General features: G+C 37.2%; 1 protein-coding gene across 2 annotated transcripts; it reads right to left on the reverse strand.

The window, feature by feature from the left end:
• Positions 1-6,395: 6,395 nt before the first annotated feature.
• Positions 6,396-17,054, reverse strand: ca15c (carbonic anhydrase XV c). Of its 2 annotated transcripts, XM_087275402.1 has the most exons (9): positions 14,117-17,054; positions 13,953-14,025; positions 13,797-13,823; positions 12,967-13,137; positions 11,167-11,318; positions 10,484-10,585; positions 10,322-10,394; positions 8,837-9,003; positions 6,396-7,147 (listed from the first exon to the last, which is right to left on the reverse strand). In XM_087275402.1, exons 2-9 carry the CDS (start codon positions 14,023-14,025, stop codon positions 6,938-6,940), a joined length of 975 nt encoding a protein of 324 aa, XP_087131528.1. In that variant the 5' UTR covers positions 14,117-17,054; the 3' UTR covers positions 6,396-6,937.
• Between the last annotated feature and the right edge of the window lie 1,089 nt (positions 17,055-18,143).

Here is an 18,143-nt window from a genome sequence, read left to right on the forward strand (position 1 = left end):
GAATAATTGGTGGTTCATTCCACTGTGGTGACCCCTGATAAATCAGGGACTAAGCCGAAGGAAAATGAATAAAGAAAAAGCATTCAAACAAGCATTTCCATCTCATTCTTTTTTTCTCATTAACATGGTGTGTGAGCAGCCACAGTGTGTTTGTGTTAATAGTTTTACGACAACCATTTCATGTAGATAAGCATCCAGACGTATTTGGGTGTACTCACACTAAGCACAGTTGCCTTGAACCGGGCAAAAGCACGCTTGTCCCTCTTCCCGTCTCCCCCAACGGCCCGCACTCACATTACATTCAGGCCTGGGCGCGCTTGCGTCATCGATGCTGCGCTGTTCAGTAAGCGCTCTCGCTCAGCACAGTGGAGATTTCTTTAGTTATATCGTTTAAGTCGTTTGATTTACAGTGACGCAGTCAAATATTTCGCAGAACAGATCCGCCACTTTTGAAGCTCATAAACAATCATAAAGCCCTCGAGCTGCAGGAAATTAGGAGGTTTGCTGAAGGTGCAGCTGTCGTGCAGTGAGGGGTTTACATCTTTAATAAACTACAGTTTGCATTCATTTAACGTTAAGAATGATTAATAAATCCATATCAAACAGTCCCTTAAAACTCACGTCTCGTCTTCTGTTTTGGGCTTAGGCGTGTTTTTCACTCACACTACTTCTCAAACGATCCAGGAAGCGGGCTTAGGCACGGTGTGAGTAGGCCCTTAATCAATTCTTTGAGTTCACATACAATTTTTATCACAGTGATATATTGAAAACAAGTTGTTTTCACATTTGTGTTGCTGTTTAACAAATGTTTAAGCTGTTTTACCCTGTCACAGGTTTGGGCAGCTGCTTTAGGCATTAGATTTATAATGCAGTATGTCGCAAGAATGATTGTTCAACTGTGTTACAGTCCGATTTGGATTAGATGGATTTCTAGTAAGGTTTGTTGCAATATATGGTTTGATGTTGGCTCTCAACCAGTTGTAATTTTTACAACAGCGCTCCTCTCCATTGCGGTAAAGTTAGTTTTATATATTTGGACATTCATTCATTCATTCATTCATTCATGCATTCATTTTCTTGTCGGCTTAGTCCCTTTATTAATTCGGGGTCGCCACAGCGGAATGAACCGCCAACTTATCCAGCAAGTTTTGATGCAGCGGATGCCCTTCCAGCCGCAACCCATCTCTGAGAATATTTGGACATTCATTCAGTGACAACTTGTGACATGCTCTCTATATTGTTTACCATGATACTTTGAATATTAAGGCCGAATTCTACCTATTAGCCCTTACCCCTACCCCTCGTTTTGTGCGTTCACATGAAGCGTTAGTGGTGTCCCAATTCTCTTTAACTTGAAGGCGTAGGGCTAAGGGGAAGGGCTAGATACCCCTTGAAACAGAGATTTTTCAGGACCACATTCGAAACTAAGGGGTAAGAAATTTTCCTAGAACACACCAGCCACAACAGCAGCATGGCTGCACACGGAAGTCAGGAGATGCACAATTTAGTATTTTTTGTCATCATTAAAATTTTTACAACAAACAATCACATGTTTTAAAATATTCATTACCGCATTCGTGTTTTACCTCATGCTTTAAAAAAAATCCTAAAATAAAAACACACATTTCCCGATCTAATAATAACTCCTGTACAGCAGTACCACAACATTCTGTCACTCAATGACACTCGAATCCCCTGTCAGAAAAGTCTAGTAGCTGAGAATTAACTTTTTACAGTGTCTGCTATAATGTTAGTGTTGTTTTTGATGTTTACATAAATGTGGCCACTGTGAAAATGTACTATACAGTTACGTGCTTATTGACACATTATATCGTTACAATTACATGAAATCGTTCAGTGATTTCCTGAAGATAAAAATCAAAAATAACTACAGCAGTCATGATCGTCAGTCTCATATAGCAAGAGCAAGAGAGCAATGACATATGATGACGTGTGCAGGTAATGTAGTGGTGTCCCATTTCTTAAGCCTGGTTTATACTTCTGCGTCAAGTGACCGGCGTAACCCACGGCGCATGCAACGCAGGTAGCTGTGCATTTATTTTTCTGCGCACTGTCTTTGTTGGTCTGAATTAACACTTCCAAAACGCTAGTTGGCAGTGAGGTGTTAATGTGTCTCTGTGTCTAGTTTCTTCGCCTGTGTTTTGTTCTTTCTGAACGCTTCCGGGATGTACAAGTAGCTCAAACTCGCTCATTTTGAGGCAGGAACCGGTGGATGTGCAAGGACTTTAACTATGAGGTAAACACAAAACAAAACTTTCCATCCGGAGCTCCTTCACAGGACTCCACACTTGTAAACAATCGCTCCATTGGGCTCGTGCCCGTCGCGCGGCTCTTGGTCCCGCCCAGACTCGCCAGCGCAACCAAGCCGACCAATCACAGAGCTACGAAAAATCACAGAGCTTGCGCTACGCATCGTTGAGACGTGTAGTTACATTTATATAGGGCTATGCGTCAGGGCCGTAGCATACGTGTGTGCTTGATGCAGAAGTATAAACCAGCCTATAGGGGTACATTTTGCAGCCCTTCCCTTTCACACTTTGTTTCAAAGGGCCAAGGAGGAGGGGTAGTAGGGGTACAAAACTAGAATTGGGATTTGACCTCAGTCTGAAATTACATGTAAAGCCACGATCACACTGGACTTTTCGCCCCATAAACTTCCATTCATACGCAGACGAATGCATTAGACCGGAAACGCAAGCTTGTGCGACAAGTTTTGCAGTTCTCTGCATTGCTTGGTGTATTCTGACCTGCGAAATTGCATCATGTGGCTGCGTGAGACCAATCAAAGATTAAAACATGACCTCTCTTTACAAAAACTTTAAACATTGACCAATCGCTCGCTTTTCTAAATGTCTAATCATATTTTTTAACCCCGCACCTTTTCGCAGAGCAGTATGACAGACTTTTGCCTGCTCAAACTCTAGTGATGAATGCATTAGCATGACTTCAGAACAACATTAACACTGTTTATTTGACTGTGAACAATGTTGTACTTTGATAGCCATTGGCTACTAATATGATTTCACTATGTAGAACACAGGTGTCAAGCTCAGTTCCAAAAGGGCCGCAGCTCTGCACAGTTTAGTTCCAACCCTAATTAAACACACCTGATCAAACTAATTGAGTCCTTCAGGCTTGTTTGAAACCTACAGGTAAGTGTGTTGGAGCAGGGTTGGAACTAAACTGTGCAGGGCTTCGGCCCTCCAGGAATTGAGTTTGACACCTCTGATGTAGAATTTGCAAAGAATACTTTTCTGAAATCATATTATTAAGGAGAAAGTCTGAATGTGTGAATATAAAACCAGCTTTACCTCAATCTCCTCTTCTGACTGTCTGCAGTCTTCCAGTCTGTGAGTGTAAGGAGGAGGTTTCAGGTTTACGGGTGTATTGGCAAAGTTGGAATGCCAGTAAATAGTTTGTGTAATCAGGGTCATACACATGCAAAACTGGCTAGCCGGCCGAGATGTCCTTCAATACATAAAAAAAAAAAAAAAAAAAAAAGTTGTTTGATTTAAAAACATTTAGGGTCAAATGCTGCCACCCAGGCCTATCTGGCATCCTACTGTGCGGGAATGAATCCACTTTCTGTGAGGGAGAAGGAAAGGTGTCATGTTGGTGCATGTTTTTCTCATAAACATCAGCCTGTGTTTATCCCTGTACTATCAGTACAACATGATCTAGAAGCTAATGTTAAAACAAGAAAAACTGAAGCAGAATCAAAAAGTATTCTAACAAACTTCACCACATTACCTGTCTGTTGTCTGTTTACATGGGGAGCATGTGAAATCAGCTGTGTTAATGTCTTTACAGCAGCCATTTTGTGTAGATGTGCATCAACACTTTATTACCAATACTTTGAGTTGACATACAACTTTAAGCATATACTGATGCACTGAAAACAAGTTGTGTTTACATTTATTGTTGATGTTTAACAAATACACTCATTTTGATCTGGCCCACAGATAATATGGAAATTATAAAGGAACAAACATAAAACACATTACACATAATGAGTCAGAGTATAAAATGGTTTTTAAATGTACCTAACCACAAGGGCACCTGCAGGATTTTATGCCAAGATACGCACTAATCCAGCACCACCCGCCCCTTTCCCCAGTCATGTCAAGAAACACGGATGCTTACTACCAAAGACAGTATTTAAGGGCGTTCATTATGACATAATTCATTTTCTATTTTAATTTTAAAATTTGGTCAAACTCTAAATGTAATAAAAGCACATCAGCACCAAGGAAAAACCAAACGCTCAAGATGTAATCTTTAAAATTGGGGCATATTAAAAAATTAATATAAATAATTTGAGTGAGCAGGACAGGCGTTTACAAAGTATTCGCAACAGCACTGAACATGTTCCCATATTACCTCGGTGGAACAAACTCGGTTGAAAGGGGAGAAAACTCAGAAACTCGTTGTGAGAATGAAGATGTCTGTTTATTTATGCCAGTCTGTGAGATAAAATTGTTTAAAACACCTTGAGTGGTAGCGGTTCCATGAGAGATTGCTGCGCAGCAGCTGGATCTGGTCTAAAAGAGACAGTTTCCATGGCTCAGGTGCTGATGAGACGGTCTCCGCTCTGTGTGGGGGATCAGTATTGGTCTCGTTAGTTTTAGGCCTTTTGGCAAATGTCTTAATTAAGCTCAGCTGTTTTAAAGAGCGTTTGCTCGTTTTGAACCTTGTTTTAAACAATAGCTATCTGAATGGTAATTTTAAGGTGCGGAAAACGCTTTGAAGCACACAAGCGCACACCTCTATTTGTTGTCATTCTTTCTTGCTTTGTCAATATATCGTAGTGTATGCTGTTTAATAATCAATTGAAATTATGTGATAAATAAATAAATAAAAAGAAGCATTAATTAGCGCCCTCTGATGGTAGGTACGCATAGTGCGTACAGCCATATGGCTGCAGGCGCCACTGCCTGAACATATTGTAAGTCACTCAATTAAAGTACATTTGTCTATCCCCTTCAAAAATAAAAAGTTTCTCACTTAAGTAGAAACATCATACAGAGTTTTTATGAAAACACATTTTTTCCATTTCAGTAAAAAAGCTTTTCAATCATTACTGAACATGTTCCTCAAAATGAGCTCGAAATCTTTAATGGCTCACAATCAATTTGTTGAATTGAGACAGTAGTTCTGGTCAACCCAGACTCATTCTGAAAATGTACCCTTGTATTTCTGGAGAGTGCCAAATATGTCTCAGGAGCTAATTTTTTTTGCAGTTTTTGTTTTTGCGAATCTGCTAGAGGCCGCTTTGTATGATTTTTCAGATGTCAAATTTCTCTCACGAGTGCTATTCGCGCCTGCTGTTCTTACGTAAATACACTAGAGGCCGCTGTCGACTGACTGACTGACTGACCAACCGGCCGATAACCCCACCCTCCCCCTTCCCTAAACCCAACCCAATAGTGTTTTAAAAAGCAGTAATCAACAGTGTTTTAAAAAGAAATCCAGAAAAAGAAAAGCCCTTGCCTGAGTTTTACCACGTTTACTACCTCCTCACCCTGTTATTTACTTGTTTATTTTATTTTTTGGCTTTTGTTTTTGTCTTACACTCTTAGAAATAAAGGTACGAGAGCTGTCACACACATTTGTACTTGAAGGGTCCATATTGGTACCTCAGAAGTATATTAGTGCCTACAATTTTAAATAGGAACCCTTTTGTACTTTTTAGGTAGCAATATGTACCCTTGGGGTATTAATATGGACCTTTTAGGTATAAATTTAAACCTTTTGAAAATGTACCACCCCAGTGACCACTCGTGTACCTTTATATCTAAGAGTGTACCTGCTTTCTGGAACTTTTCTTCACCTGACTCGAACTCTATCGAATAATTAGATTGTTTGCACCAGACAAAACATGACAGAATTTTAAATACGGCCATTCAGAAGCACAGAATAGTGCACTCCAGCGAAATGGTAAGGTTTACAGTCTAATTAGTACAGATTAAATCTATTTAACAGTATTAGTTAAAGAGAAAGTATGGCAATAAATGCCATGTAAAATAGCATTCAAACAAATTCAAATGAATGGTGTTGTGCTAAAACGTTTTCATTTCTTACCACCTTGTTAGTGGTGTTTTAGCGCACTATTGCAATACAGACTGATGATGTTAAAAGACCTAGCAAAAATGTACCCAAACCTATGTAAAATTTCTAATCTTTAAAAAAAAATGTCCTAAAACAGGAAAATACTCCTGGCTTTCATTTAGGCAGCCAGGGTTCAACTTCCGGTATGGAAAGCCCCACCCCTTATTGCCCTCCTGAACAATAGCTCAGTTGGTACGGCATGAGACTATCAATCCTAAAAACATTTCCACTAGATTTAGTCATCTACAGAAGACAACGATTCACAGTTCTTTTTGTTTGGCTTTATTTGTTTTAACTGTACACACCACTCCACATGTTGTCAAAACCCACCATGTCAATACCAAAAGAGTGTACAATGAACACATTTAAGAAACTCCACTTTAGACTTTAAACATGCATTTCAAATCAGGCTGAGGTGTTTAACAAAATCTTTTTCACCCTTAAATCCATATTTTTTGACTCAAATAAAGCTAAAGGTCGTTACTGATGCAAACATGTTTGGAAAAACTACAATGGCATAATTACACTCCAGAACCAAAAAGTCTAATTTATTCTCACACCATGAATGTACAGTCACAAAAGTCTAAACTATTTAAACTTGGTTTAAATTAAGTTTTTTTTTTTTAAATGATAGCTTAAAGACTTTAAAGCATTTCAAAATACAGATTATAGAAGCAGAAATACAACAGGTACAAAAAGGAACCTCCATGTAACAAGATGCACAAAAATAGCAGAAAATGTAAACAATGCAGCAGGGAAATAAATTAATTAAAGTCCAATTATTTAAATAAAATCACAAATAGTATATTTACAGGCAACACAAACTGAACAAGAGCAGTAACAGGGTGAAGGATGAAATGGATGTGGTGGGTGATAAGGGAGCTGCGGAGGAACCGGTTTGCTCCACCTGAGATGTCACCACTCTGCCATTCAGAGGCTGAACTCCTCTGAAGTTGTTAAAAATCAGAACTGGAGCACTTGTGGTTTTGGTAAACACTGTTGTACTGAAGCGGTTGATCTGTTTGTGGGTGGGAATAAATTAACAGCTGTTTTTTACTGAAGAATATGCAGATGATGTTGTGCAGAACACTGTAAAAATGCTGCTTTCCATACAATCAATGTGTGTTAGGACAATGCTAAAAAAATATTTAACTTTAGTTTAACTTTAGTTTTAACTTTATATAGTTTTAAGAAATTTAAGTGGATTGAATATAAAACAATTAATTTGTCACCACCAAAAAACTCAAGAATTGTGTTGTTTCACAGACTCTTTCTGAAAACGTACCTCTATATACATTTCTGGAGACCGTCAAATACATCCCGGGAACTACCTTTTTTCACAGTTATTGTTTTCGCAAATCCACCAGAGGCCACTGTGTACACTTTTTCAGATCTCAAATTTCTCTCGTAAGTGCCATTCGCGCCTGCTGTTCTCTCGTAAATCCACCAGAGGCTACTGTCGACTGCCTGACTGACCAACTGACCAGCATGATCTCACGAGAAAAACGTACGTTTTTTACGTTTTGCCAGTTCAGTGGCTAATTGGCACCTAACCCCACCCCTAAACCCAACCGTCATTGGGGGATGAGCAAATCATGCTAAATTGTACGGATTAAATCGTACGAATTCATACGAATTAGCCACTGAATCAAAAAGTTACGAATTGTCGTGAGATTGTGTGATTTTCCATCCTCCCACTTCCCTAAACCCAACCAGTAGTGTTTTAAAAAGCACTGATTGACTCGCCCACCCCCTTCCCTAAACCCAAACGACAGTGTTTTAAAAAGCAATCCAGAAAAACAAAAGCCCTTGTCTGACTTTTACCACGTTTTCAGATTTTACCACATTCTCACCCAGTTATTCACTTGTTCATTTTATTTTTTGGCTTGTGTTTTTGTCTTACCTGCTTTCTGGAACTGTTCTCTTACTGAACTCAAACCTCGTCGTCATGGTCATCACTTCTCTCTGTCTCAAGTCCAGTGACCTAGTTGGTGAGCTAACGGGACAAAGTGCAAACAGCCTGAAAGCCTTCTATACGGAGTTAAGCAGTCAACTGGTAAGCGCGAAAAGGAACGCGTCATACCATCCCGTAGTGTTCGTTTAAAAAATTAAAGGCAGCCATACGTACTTCTGGCTACATAACTCGCGATCTCCAAATATGTATATAGAGCTACATTTTCAAAATGAGCCTGTGTGTATGTAAAGTTTCAGCTCAAAATACCATACAAGTAATGTTTTATAACTCTTTAAAACAACACCTTTTAACCTTTGATCCTAGTTGCACCGTTTTGGTGACTGTCACTTTAAATTCAAATGAGATTGTGCTCCTAGTCCTCTTATTAAAAAATTACATTCACAATGAGATGAAAAATCGGCAGATGGTTGATTTTGAAAATATCTGAGGTATTTGCTGTATGTGCGCTCCCTCTTTTGTAATCGCTATCTCAATAGTAGTTTTACATTTCTGTTGATACTTTTTATCAGCCAGTCTTTGAAGTGGTCATTCTGAAGCTCTTAAATGTATATTATCCAATTCAGACACTTTCTGTACAAATGTTCTTTTGAAAATGTCCCACGCCAGAGATATCCCTGATCTGGACAATGAAATATAAAAATTCCCAAACTTTCGTTTTCTGAAATGGACCTTTTAAAATCCCCTGATATTTCAGAATTTCTATGAGTGCATGATACAGATGCCTTGACTTACCAAGTTGTTACTGACTTTGATGGGCTCTTTAAACACTGTCCAAATGACAGCTTCATTGCAGTCTGGTGTGGTCAGAGAGCCTTGGTAGCGATAATATTTAGTCTTGTCCACCCCTTCAAGCAGACTGTTCATTGTGATTTGATTCATAATGTCAACCGTTGTATCATCTACACATATAAAAAAAATTAAGACAGTTAATAAGATATTTGATTTGTCTTTTTTTTTGCTAGAACAGAAAGATCAACTAAATTTATCAACGTTTATATTTGCAAAAAAAGGCATTTAAAGCATTCGATAAAACATTTTTTTACAGTTTGACTCAAAAGATTAATAAATGTATCGTTGCTTTTTTTTATTTTTATAATCCCTTTCTTTTGTGACAAACAGAATGTCTGCACAATGTTGTATTGGATCGTATTGATTTTCTGTTTTAGTCAAAGCAAAAATTCAGCATCAAATTAAAATGAAGAACTGTTTTGCCATATTTTTTAAACATTTTACTCTGCACATCATTTTTTTACCAAATTATTTTCTTTAAAGTATCTTTAAAAACTCATCCCTCATGATGGTGCAAGGGCGGGATCAAGCTGTCAATCACACGAGTTCCACTTGAAGCAAATGTCAACTATCCAATCAATTTACAAATGACAGAAAACGCCCCACCCTACATTGCTTTCTCCATTTATTTTCTTGACTCTGATGTGCCACAATATGCAAAATATGACTACTATTTCATGCAGATTATGTCTTAAAATATATTTTTGTGTGTGTTTTAGAGTAAAAAAGAATGATATAAGGGTGAATAATGATTAAAACTTTTTTAGAGTGAACTAGAAAGTGAAAGTGCACCAAAAATTAAAATGTACAGATGTACTCACCCTCAGACCATTGAGGATGTAGTTGCCTTTTAATCAGTAGAACATTAAATAAAATAAATTTGTTAGATAATAGATAATTAATTTTTTAGCCAATTTTTTTAGCTAAATCCATTATCCTTGTTATTCATATAAGGCAAGTCAGTAGTCACCAAGCATTTTCTAGACAAGGAAAAATTACTGTCTTGTTTTTAGAAATAATAAGCCAAAATTAAGTGAGTTTTTCTTTAAAAGAAGCAAAATAATCTGCCAATGAGATAAGCAAAATAATCTAGTTTAGCAGAAGATATAAGATTATTTTATTTACCCAATTGAAAGATTATTTTGCTTCTTTTAAGGAAAATTTTACTTAACTTTGGCATGTTAATTCTTAAAACAAGACAATATGTTTTGCACTGCTAGAAAATGCATCATAATTTAAGAATGTTTAGATATTTAAAAGACAAAAAAAAAAAGACAAAAAAAATTAAGTGTGAAAAGCATTTTGTTTGTGGTGAATGACCTGATGGTCCGTACATTAACAGTTTTTTATATATAAACAATCGCTTTAAGCAACCACTCACAAAACTGATGATCACCTCTCCCAACCATCTGACACTAAATGTCTTACTTTTATTCGGGATCTTCGTCAGAAAGGAGGTCAAGACATCCCAACCCTTTGTTTTGTTTGCTTCATCAGTTCCCTGTTGGTCAAAACATATTCATTCACTTCATAGGTCTGTACTTTAATCTATAATCAGTAATAATAAATAGTGAATGTGTAAGAATTCACCTCAATAAAGAAACCCAAAACAGCCAGCGCTGAGCTGTCATGAGCAGCTAGAGCAACAGAAACACTCCCGTTGTATTTTGAATGGACATTTACAATGTGCAGCTGAAATCCACACATACAAACACATACAATGAATCTAAGGCAGTTTTGTTAAGAAATACAGATGAAGTCAGATTTATTAGCCCCCTGTATATTTATTCCGCAATTTTTGTTTAACGGACAGCAGATTTTTTCAAAACATTTCTAAACAGAATAGTTTTAACAACTCATCTCTAATAACTGATTTATTTTATCTTTGCCATGATGACAGTAAATAATATTTGACTAGATATTTTTCAAGACACTTCTATACAGCTTGAAGTGACATTTAAAGACTAAACTAGGTTAATTAGGTAAGTTAGGGTAATTAGACAAGCCATTGATGATTTGTTCTGTAGACAATCGGAAAAATATTGCTTAAGGGGGCTAATAACTTTGACCTTAAAATAAGTTTAAAAAATTAAAAACTGCTTTTATTCTAGCCGAAATAAAATAACTAAGACTTTCTCTAAAAGAAAAAATATTATAGGAAATACTGTGAAAAAAATACTTGCTCTGTTAAACATCATTTGGGAAATATTTGAAAAAGAAAAGAAAATTCACAGGAGGGTGAAATAACACAGGGAAAATGAATCCACTCATACCTCCATTGCATACTGTTTGCCATTCACAGTGTGTTCTGATCCAGGCAAGGAGCTGCCGCTGCCCCAGTGAAGATGAAAATTTTTAGAAACGTAGAGACCTGGAAGATCGCCTCCTTGCACTGACATTATTTTATCATCCAAGTTGACGACCACTGTGAAAGGGGTAATATACAGTAGTACATCAATGTTGAGCATCATAATGTCTGACTCTTCTAGGGCAGCACAATATATTGTTTCAGCATCTGCATTGCAATGTGCACATCCACAATAGGCAAATCATTCATTTTCTTGTCAGCTTAGTCCCTTTATTTTATCCGGGGTCGCCACAGCAGAATTTATCCAGCATGTTTTTACGCAGCAGATGTTTTTACTTCCAGCAGCAACCCATCTCTTGGGAAACATCCACACACACACACACACACACACACACACACACACACTCATACACTACGGACAATTTAGCCTACCCAATTCACCTGTACTGCATGTCTTTGGACTGTGGGAGAGCACCCGGAGGAAACCCACACAAACGCAGGGAGAACATGCAAACTCCACACAGAAACGCCAACTGAGCCGAGGTACGAATCAGTGACCTTCTTGCTGTGAGGCGACTGCACTACCTACCAATGTGCCACCACATTGCCCTTAAATCACAAGATGCTGTGTGTGTGTGTCTGTGTGTCTGTGTGTGTTACTTGTCTTATTTCTAGTCCAAATATCTATATTTCAAAGTGAAAACAAGATTATTTTACTGACCCCACTGACAGATAATTTTGTTTGTTTTCATAAAAATATCTTAATGTTGACTTAATTCCTTCTGAAGATGAAAACAAAACACTATTTTTGCTTGCTGTATGAATTTTCTGATATTTGGACAAGAAATGAGACAAAGCATATAAGGAAAGCTTTTTTTTGTATAGTGATTATTCAAGTTCAGTACCTGAATACTGTTAGACTCTAAAACTGTGTTCATATTGCAATATTTATTGCTATTAACTAAACATTTATTGCTGATAATTGCTGATAATATAATGATAATATTGCTGATAATCTGATATAATAGATTTTTTTTTAAAACTGTGCAGCTATAGACTCTACTATCTCTCATCCCCCAACGGATGTTCAAAATCCAGAACTGGAAGCAAAATTACTGTCAAAACATTTTATTTGGCTTCAGTTGTTCAACTGTAGTCATATAAAGCTCCAAGAACACACAGCTTGCCCAAAAATATAAATTCCGCTTGTTTTCCGCTTAAAATCAGTGTTGACTCCAATGGCAATACATCTTACTGCCCATAATAAATGCACACCCTGACCTGACATGAAAAACAAATGCAAACAAATTCTTATACAGTTTCTTGGCACTTTGTATGATCACAGTTGAACCACTGAAGTCACATGGAAGGTTTGACATGTTTTTGACTCCTTTTCTGGACATCCCGGGACCGTTGCTGTTTATGGAGAATGAGAGAGCTCTTGGATTTCATCTAAAATATCTTAGTTTGTGTTTTGAAGATGAACAAAAATCTTGGAGAATTGGAACGACAATATGATGAACCACATTTCATCAAAAGAAAATGATGGGTAACACTTTATTTTGATGGTCCATTAGAGTATTAGTAGACTGTCTGCTTCTAACCGCAACCCTAAACCCAACCTAACAGTCTACTTATAATCTAAGGAGGATAAGTTGGCATGTAGATGCAACATAACCTATATTTAAGTAAACAAAAGGACCATCAAAATAAAGTGTGACCAAATGAAGAAACAATAGTTTTTCCAGTGTGCAGCGCCCCTTACCAGAGACGCCAGAATTTGTAATTGATGTGAAGGTGGTGTTGGCATCAAAACCAGTTAATTTAAACTGGGTCAGGTTAGGATTTTCCTGAACTTGTGCTGTGACAATGTTAATAGGAGATTGGCTGGATCCATTGCAGTGATGGGGAGCAAGTTCAGGCCAGGTGGTAAAATCTAGTTCAATAAAGGATAAAAATAAGCTTTAGAGCATGTTTTGATTATACTGTGCAGTGATATTAAGCATGAATATCAAGGTGAGACACTGTAGGAAAAACACTTTTTCCCAATTTTGCAATTTTTGGGCTTTTTGACTTTTCATTCATTCATTCATTCATTCATTCATTCATTCATTCATTCATTCATTCATTCATTCATTCATTCATTCATTCATTCATTTATTTATTTATTTATTTATTTATTTCATTCTAATGGAAACATTTAAAACAGTATATCATCACTTTATCAAAAATCTGCAGATTTCAACTTCAATTCATATTAGGAAACATTTGAAACACATCACATTTTATTAATCAGTCTAAGTAGATTTCAATCAAAAATTCGTTTTTTCTTAATTCCCAAAATTAGCTTTTTTCTCAAATGATCTCCCCTTCAGCAGCTCACTGTACACCCAATTTCACTGTGTTCCTCCAATCCATATTCTGAAGGATTTCAGGAAAATGTTCATAATTCTAACATATTAAAACTACAGTGATAATAGTGTTTTTACCCTATTCACCTGCAACATCTTGCCTTAAAAACGAATGTTACTGCAAACAGCCCTAATATTCAATGTTTTGACAATTTTAATAATTTAATAAAAAATTAAAACTTACTGCACGCTGGGTCATTATAGCACCATGCTGTTTGGGGTGAAATGACAGCATTAGTAAACCCAAATTGTTCAATTAAATAATTAAAAATGAAACAGATGAATTCAATTAGATGAAACTAGACTCTCGCTGAGTAAATGAACTTTCAATGACACTCACCTACTGAAGAGCCTTCACTGTGGACGGATTCACACAGAAGTGCAGCAAGGAAAGCGAGCAGGAAGGCAATCATCTTAATCACACAATAAAGCAGTCCCGTTAATAGAAGCTTATGAGAAATGGCATAAATCAATCACACAAAGGTAGCTCCAGTCTGACTGTACCTCTTCGACTTGTTTCTCAAGTCTGTCTGCAGAATTATAATGACTTTGCTTCCTTCTCTCCTTTTTGAAGGCTCTCCGCTGCTCACCTGGAGTGGGTGTATCACCTTCATCCTTACTGATTCTGATTTTTAAAAAATCTAGTCTACATTCCAATCAATCACCACATTGCTGGCTGTCAATCATATTGGAATATTTTCCAAATCATAGCCATTTGAACTTGAACTATTGCATTCCTCCATGAGGGTTGCGCTCCATGACCATTTCACTTTCAAGTTTGACAGTCTCATGATAGAGAGCTAAAGCAGCATGCAGGTCACACTTTACTGTGAGGTTTCATTAGTTCATTCATTTACTAGCATGAACTATTGATGAGCAATACTTGTACAGCATTCATTCATCATGATTGAACATTCACTGTTGCATTAGTAAAATACAAATTCATGCTGGTTAACATTAGTAACGCACTTTGAGTTAACAAACTATTGAACAACTGTACCTTCATTAAGTAGCATCAACTAACATGAACAAATACTGTAAGAAAAGTGTTGTTTACTGTTAAATGTATTGACTAAAATGAACTAATACAGCCTTATTGTAAAGAGTTACCAGTGTGCATTTTCCAAATGTTTTAAAATAGGTTTGTAAGCCACTGAAAGTTTCCAAATTTACTCCAAAAATTGGTTGAGAATATCAATGCAAAGTTGGGTTAGCTTCATCAACAGATAGGTAAACTTTTCTGATGCCAAAAAAAGGGATTAAGGGCTTCCATTTTTCCATTTTCATAAGATGTAAGACAAGTTTTCGGCATTTCCAGAATGTGTTTGTGAAGTTTCAGGTCAAAATGTCCATCAGATCATTTATTTTACCCTTTTGAAAACATCAATGTTTGGGTCTGAGGGAATGGTAGCTGTTTTGGGGGGAAATGGGCTCATGCAAGTCACAGTTGAGTTTTCCAGTCAGCCAGTCTTTGGGTCTGGCAGGAGCACCTTTAGCTTAGCTTAGCATAGAGCAGGGGTCATTAACTATATTTGTCAGAGGGCCAGAGTTGTACCAGACAGTCTCCTTGGGGGCCGGACTGCCAAGAAGAAAATCAAATAAAAATCTAACTTTGGCTTTACATTATGTTCAATGTTTATACTTTGTCCATTTCATTACAAGCTGAAGGCATTTGATTAGGGCTCCTATCACCTATACCACAGTCAACCACTAGGAGTGATAGAAAATTCTCCACAAACGCTGTGAAAATGCTGCCATTTGGCGAGGCGGCCATTCAGAGCTAGCTGGCTGTAACTTAGGCTGCAGGCGATGTGAACGCGGCTCTCCGGTGTTGAAAGCCTGAGCGCATTTTGGGTATCCTGTTCTGAGACCTATGACACATTGAAAAGTCTGACAGCCGCCAAGCCTGGTGTGAAAATGTTGGTGTCAGAGGGGAAATGTAGCTTTAGCCATTGATTAGGCACTGTGAGTAGGCCGATTCAGCATTGTTTATTTGAGTTCAAGTCTACTTGACGTTTCATTTGATGTGCGAACTTTATTTGTGACCTGTTTTGTTCTGGTTCCAGGTTATTTATTTACCATGCTGTTTTAAGTTGTCCTGTCCTGTCCTGAGGAGTCTGCTAGTTTCAAGCATGTTGTTGAGACTTAGAAATAAAAAACAAATGTTAAGTAAGGGCATGAGGAAAATTATGCCTCCCTTTTTTTTTTTTTAAAACCTGTTTTAAACAATAAATGCTTAACGTCGCATAGTCTGTCCTCATTTCGGAGTGTAGCCTTAATATAGGCAAATGGTAGTTATTCTGACAAGAGACACAGTTGTTGTTATTTTCAGTTGCTTTAATAGTGTGGACCACAATTTTCTTTTTGATCCTCACAATTTTGGAATCCAGTGGCAGGCCGGATTGAACGGCTCAGCGGGCCGGATTTGGCCCGCAGCCCGCCAGTTGATGATCAGTGGCATAGAGCATTGAATCAGATTAGACCATTGGCATCCTTTGATAACTTTGGGGCTGCCAACTCACACACATTTGGTGTAAGACTCACGCAATTGACAGTATTCTCATGCCACACATCCATTTTCTCAAACAGATATCATCCCCCCTCCCTCCTCTTCATTTATTCCACTTATTGCATAGTTTTTTATATTAATGTTTTCACTGCACAATAAACTGAAAAATCAGTTTACTTAAATTAGGTCGCCAAGTGGTGCTGTGGCTGGTTAATTATTTTAAACCTCTTCATTCAGAACTGCACTGACTAATCACAGTTAGTCACAGAACAAGAATAGCAAGGTGGAGAGGAAAGCTTATTTTCTACATTGTCACAGCAGTAACACATGATTTCAGTTATGTGCCACTTATCTACATCAGTTTAATCTGTCTCAATCTCTTGGTTTATCGACTACAGCTTCTTTTGAAAGGATCGGCAACTGCAAATGTTACGTAAGGTGTTCGTAAGCTGAGCTCTGCCTCTGCCCTCTATGTGACATTGATCTTTATTGTTTCCTTAAAGGCTATTTCTGCTTATTGTAACAATTACATCTCAATGTGTGAAGCATACAGTACATGTCATCTGATAAAAACAATTGTTAAAAAGCTAAACGAACAAACAAAATCTTAAGATTTAGATATTATCAGCATAAAATAAGCTTTCTTCTCAGAACTCAAGATAAAGTCTCTGCACTCTCAGAAATAAAGGTACAGGAGCTGTCACGGGCAGTATCTTTTCAAAAGATACATATTTGTACCTAAAGAGTCCACAATAGTACCTCAAAGGTGCATATTAGTGCCCAAATGTACCTAAAATGTACCTTTGAGGAACCATTGTGGACCCTTCAGGGACAAATATGTACCTTTTGAAAAGGTACTGCCCCAGTGACAGCTCCTGCACCGTTATTTCTGAGAGTGTAGCAAATCTTTTCAGATGCATGCATTTTTTAATGCATACAGACAATTATTTTATCTTGTGCCCAAAATCTGATATGTGAGATAAATGACCCCACATTCTCAAGGAAACCCATGGGAGAGAGTCTTTTCCTCTGAAAATTTTACCTCTGATGAGCATCTACTGCGTGAGAATGAGAGATAATGGATCACTTTCACTTTCGCTCTTGGATAGGGAAACCTTTACGCACAGACATCAATTACTCTATAAATAAATAATTTCATTTGTTAAGCGCAAATATTCATTTCAAAACTATTTCTAAATTCAGTTCTAATTTCCAGCAAACGAATAAATGAACAATAATAACCAAGTGTGCTCAAAAACCTGAGTTATATCCTAAAACACATGCTGTGCCCCTTATGGTCTAAAACCTGACAGGTGGGCAAATTTAAGCTTGTTTTTAATAAAACAAATATAAATATGGATATAATAAATAATACTGCTAATAATAATAACATTATACAAAAGCAAATTGTTATGAATGAACTGAAAAAGCCTCCCGAGATGAAGAAGGCATAAAAGCAGTGATTTTTAATATTTTTGTAGGCTAGAAAATAATATGTTTTGTATTATTTGAATCCTTTATATTTATATTCTATATCTATTCTTATTATATCCTATATATATCCTTAATATAAAATTTTTTTCATATGTAAAGATATTTGCCTATTGCTCTCTTGTGCCTATTAAGTGCATAAGCGAGGCTCAACTCTGCGCCGGAGTTTAGACCGGGTTAGTTTTGGTTTAATGAAAAATCTATTTTAGTTTCTCAAAATAGCAACGCGCCAGCGGTCCGCCTCAGAACGCCTTCCTTTTTAGACCAGAACGCCTATGGGCGCACAAATGAACGCTAATGCATTTGCTATTTAAACAGCGTAGCGCAACGCCTCAAAACCACTCTTGCTCCAAGCTGAAACTACCAAAAGACTACTGCGCCACGCCTTGCGCCCCACTGCGCCGGGTGTATGATAGGGCCCTTGAAGTTTATATTTTACATGAATGCATGATTATTATATAATTATGCATTCATGTAAAATACAATTATCATGGATCCATATGCAGAGTTACTGAAGTTTGTCCTGTGCGT

The sequence above is a fragment of the Danio rerio genome, chromosome 12 (assembly GCF_052040795.2).
Source record: "Danio rerio strain M-AB ecotype USA chromosome 12, GRCz13ab, whole genome shotgun sequence".
In the NCBI taxonomy this organism is placed as follows: Eukaryota; Metazoa; Chordata; class Actinopteri; order Cypriniformes; family Danionidae; genus Danio; species Danio rerio.

Bases quoted from the DNA above. Each gene is read 5' to 3' on its own strand.
- ca15c (XM_087275402.1), bottom strand. From the start codon at position 14,025: ATGATTGCCTTCCTGCTCGCTTTCCTTGCTGCACTTCTGTGTGAATCC. The intron at 13,138-13,796 runs GTAAGTTTTAAT...TTATTGAACTAG, and splicing joins CTATAATGACCCAGCGTGCA to ATTTTACCACCTGGCCTGAA. The intron at 10,586-11,166 runs GTATGAGTGGAT...TGTGGATTTCAG, and splicing joins GCAAACAGTATGCAATGGAG to CTGCACATTGTAAATGTCCA.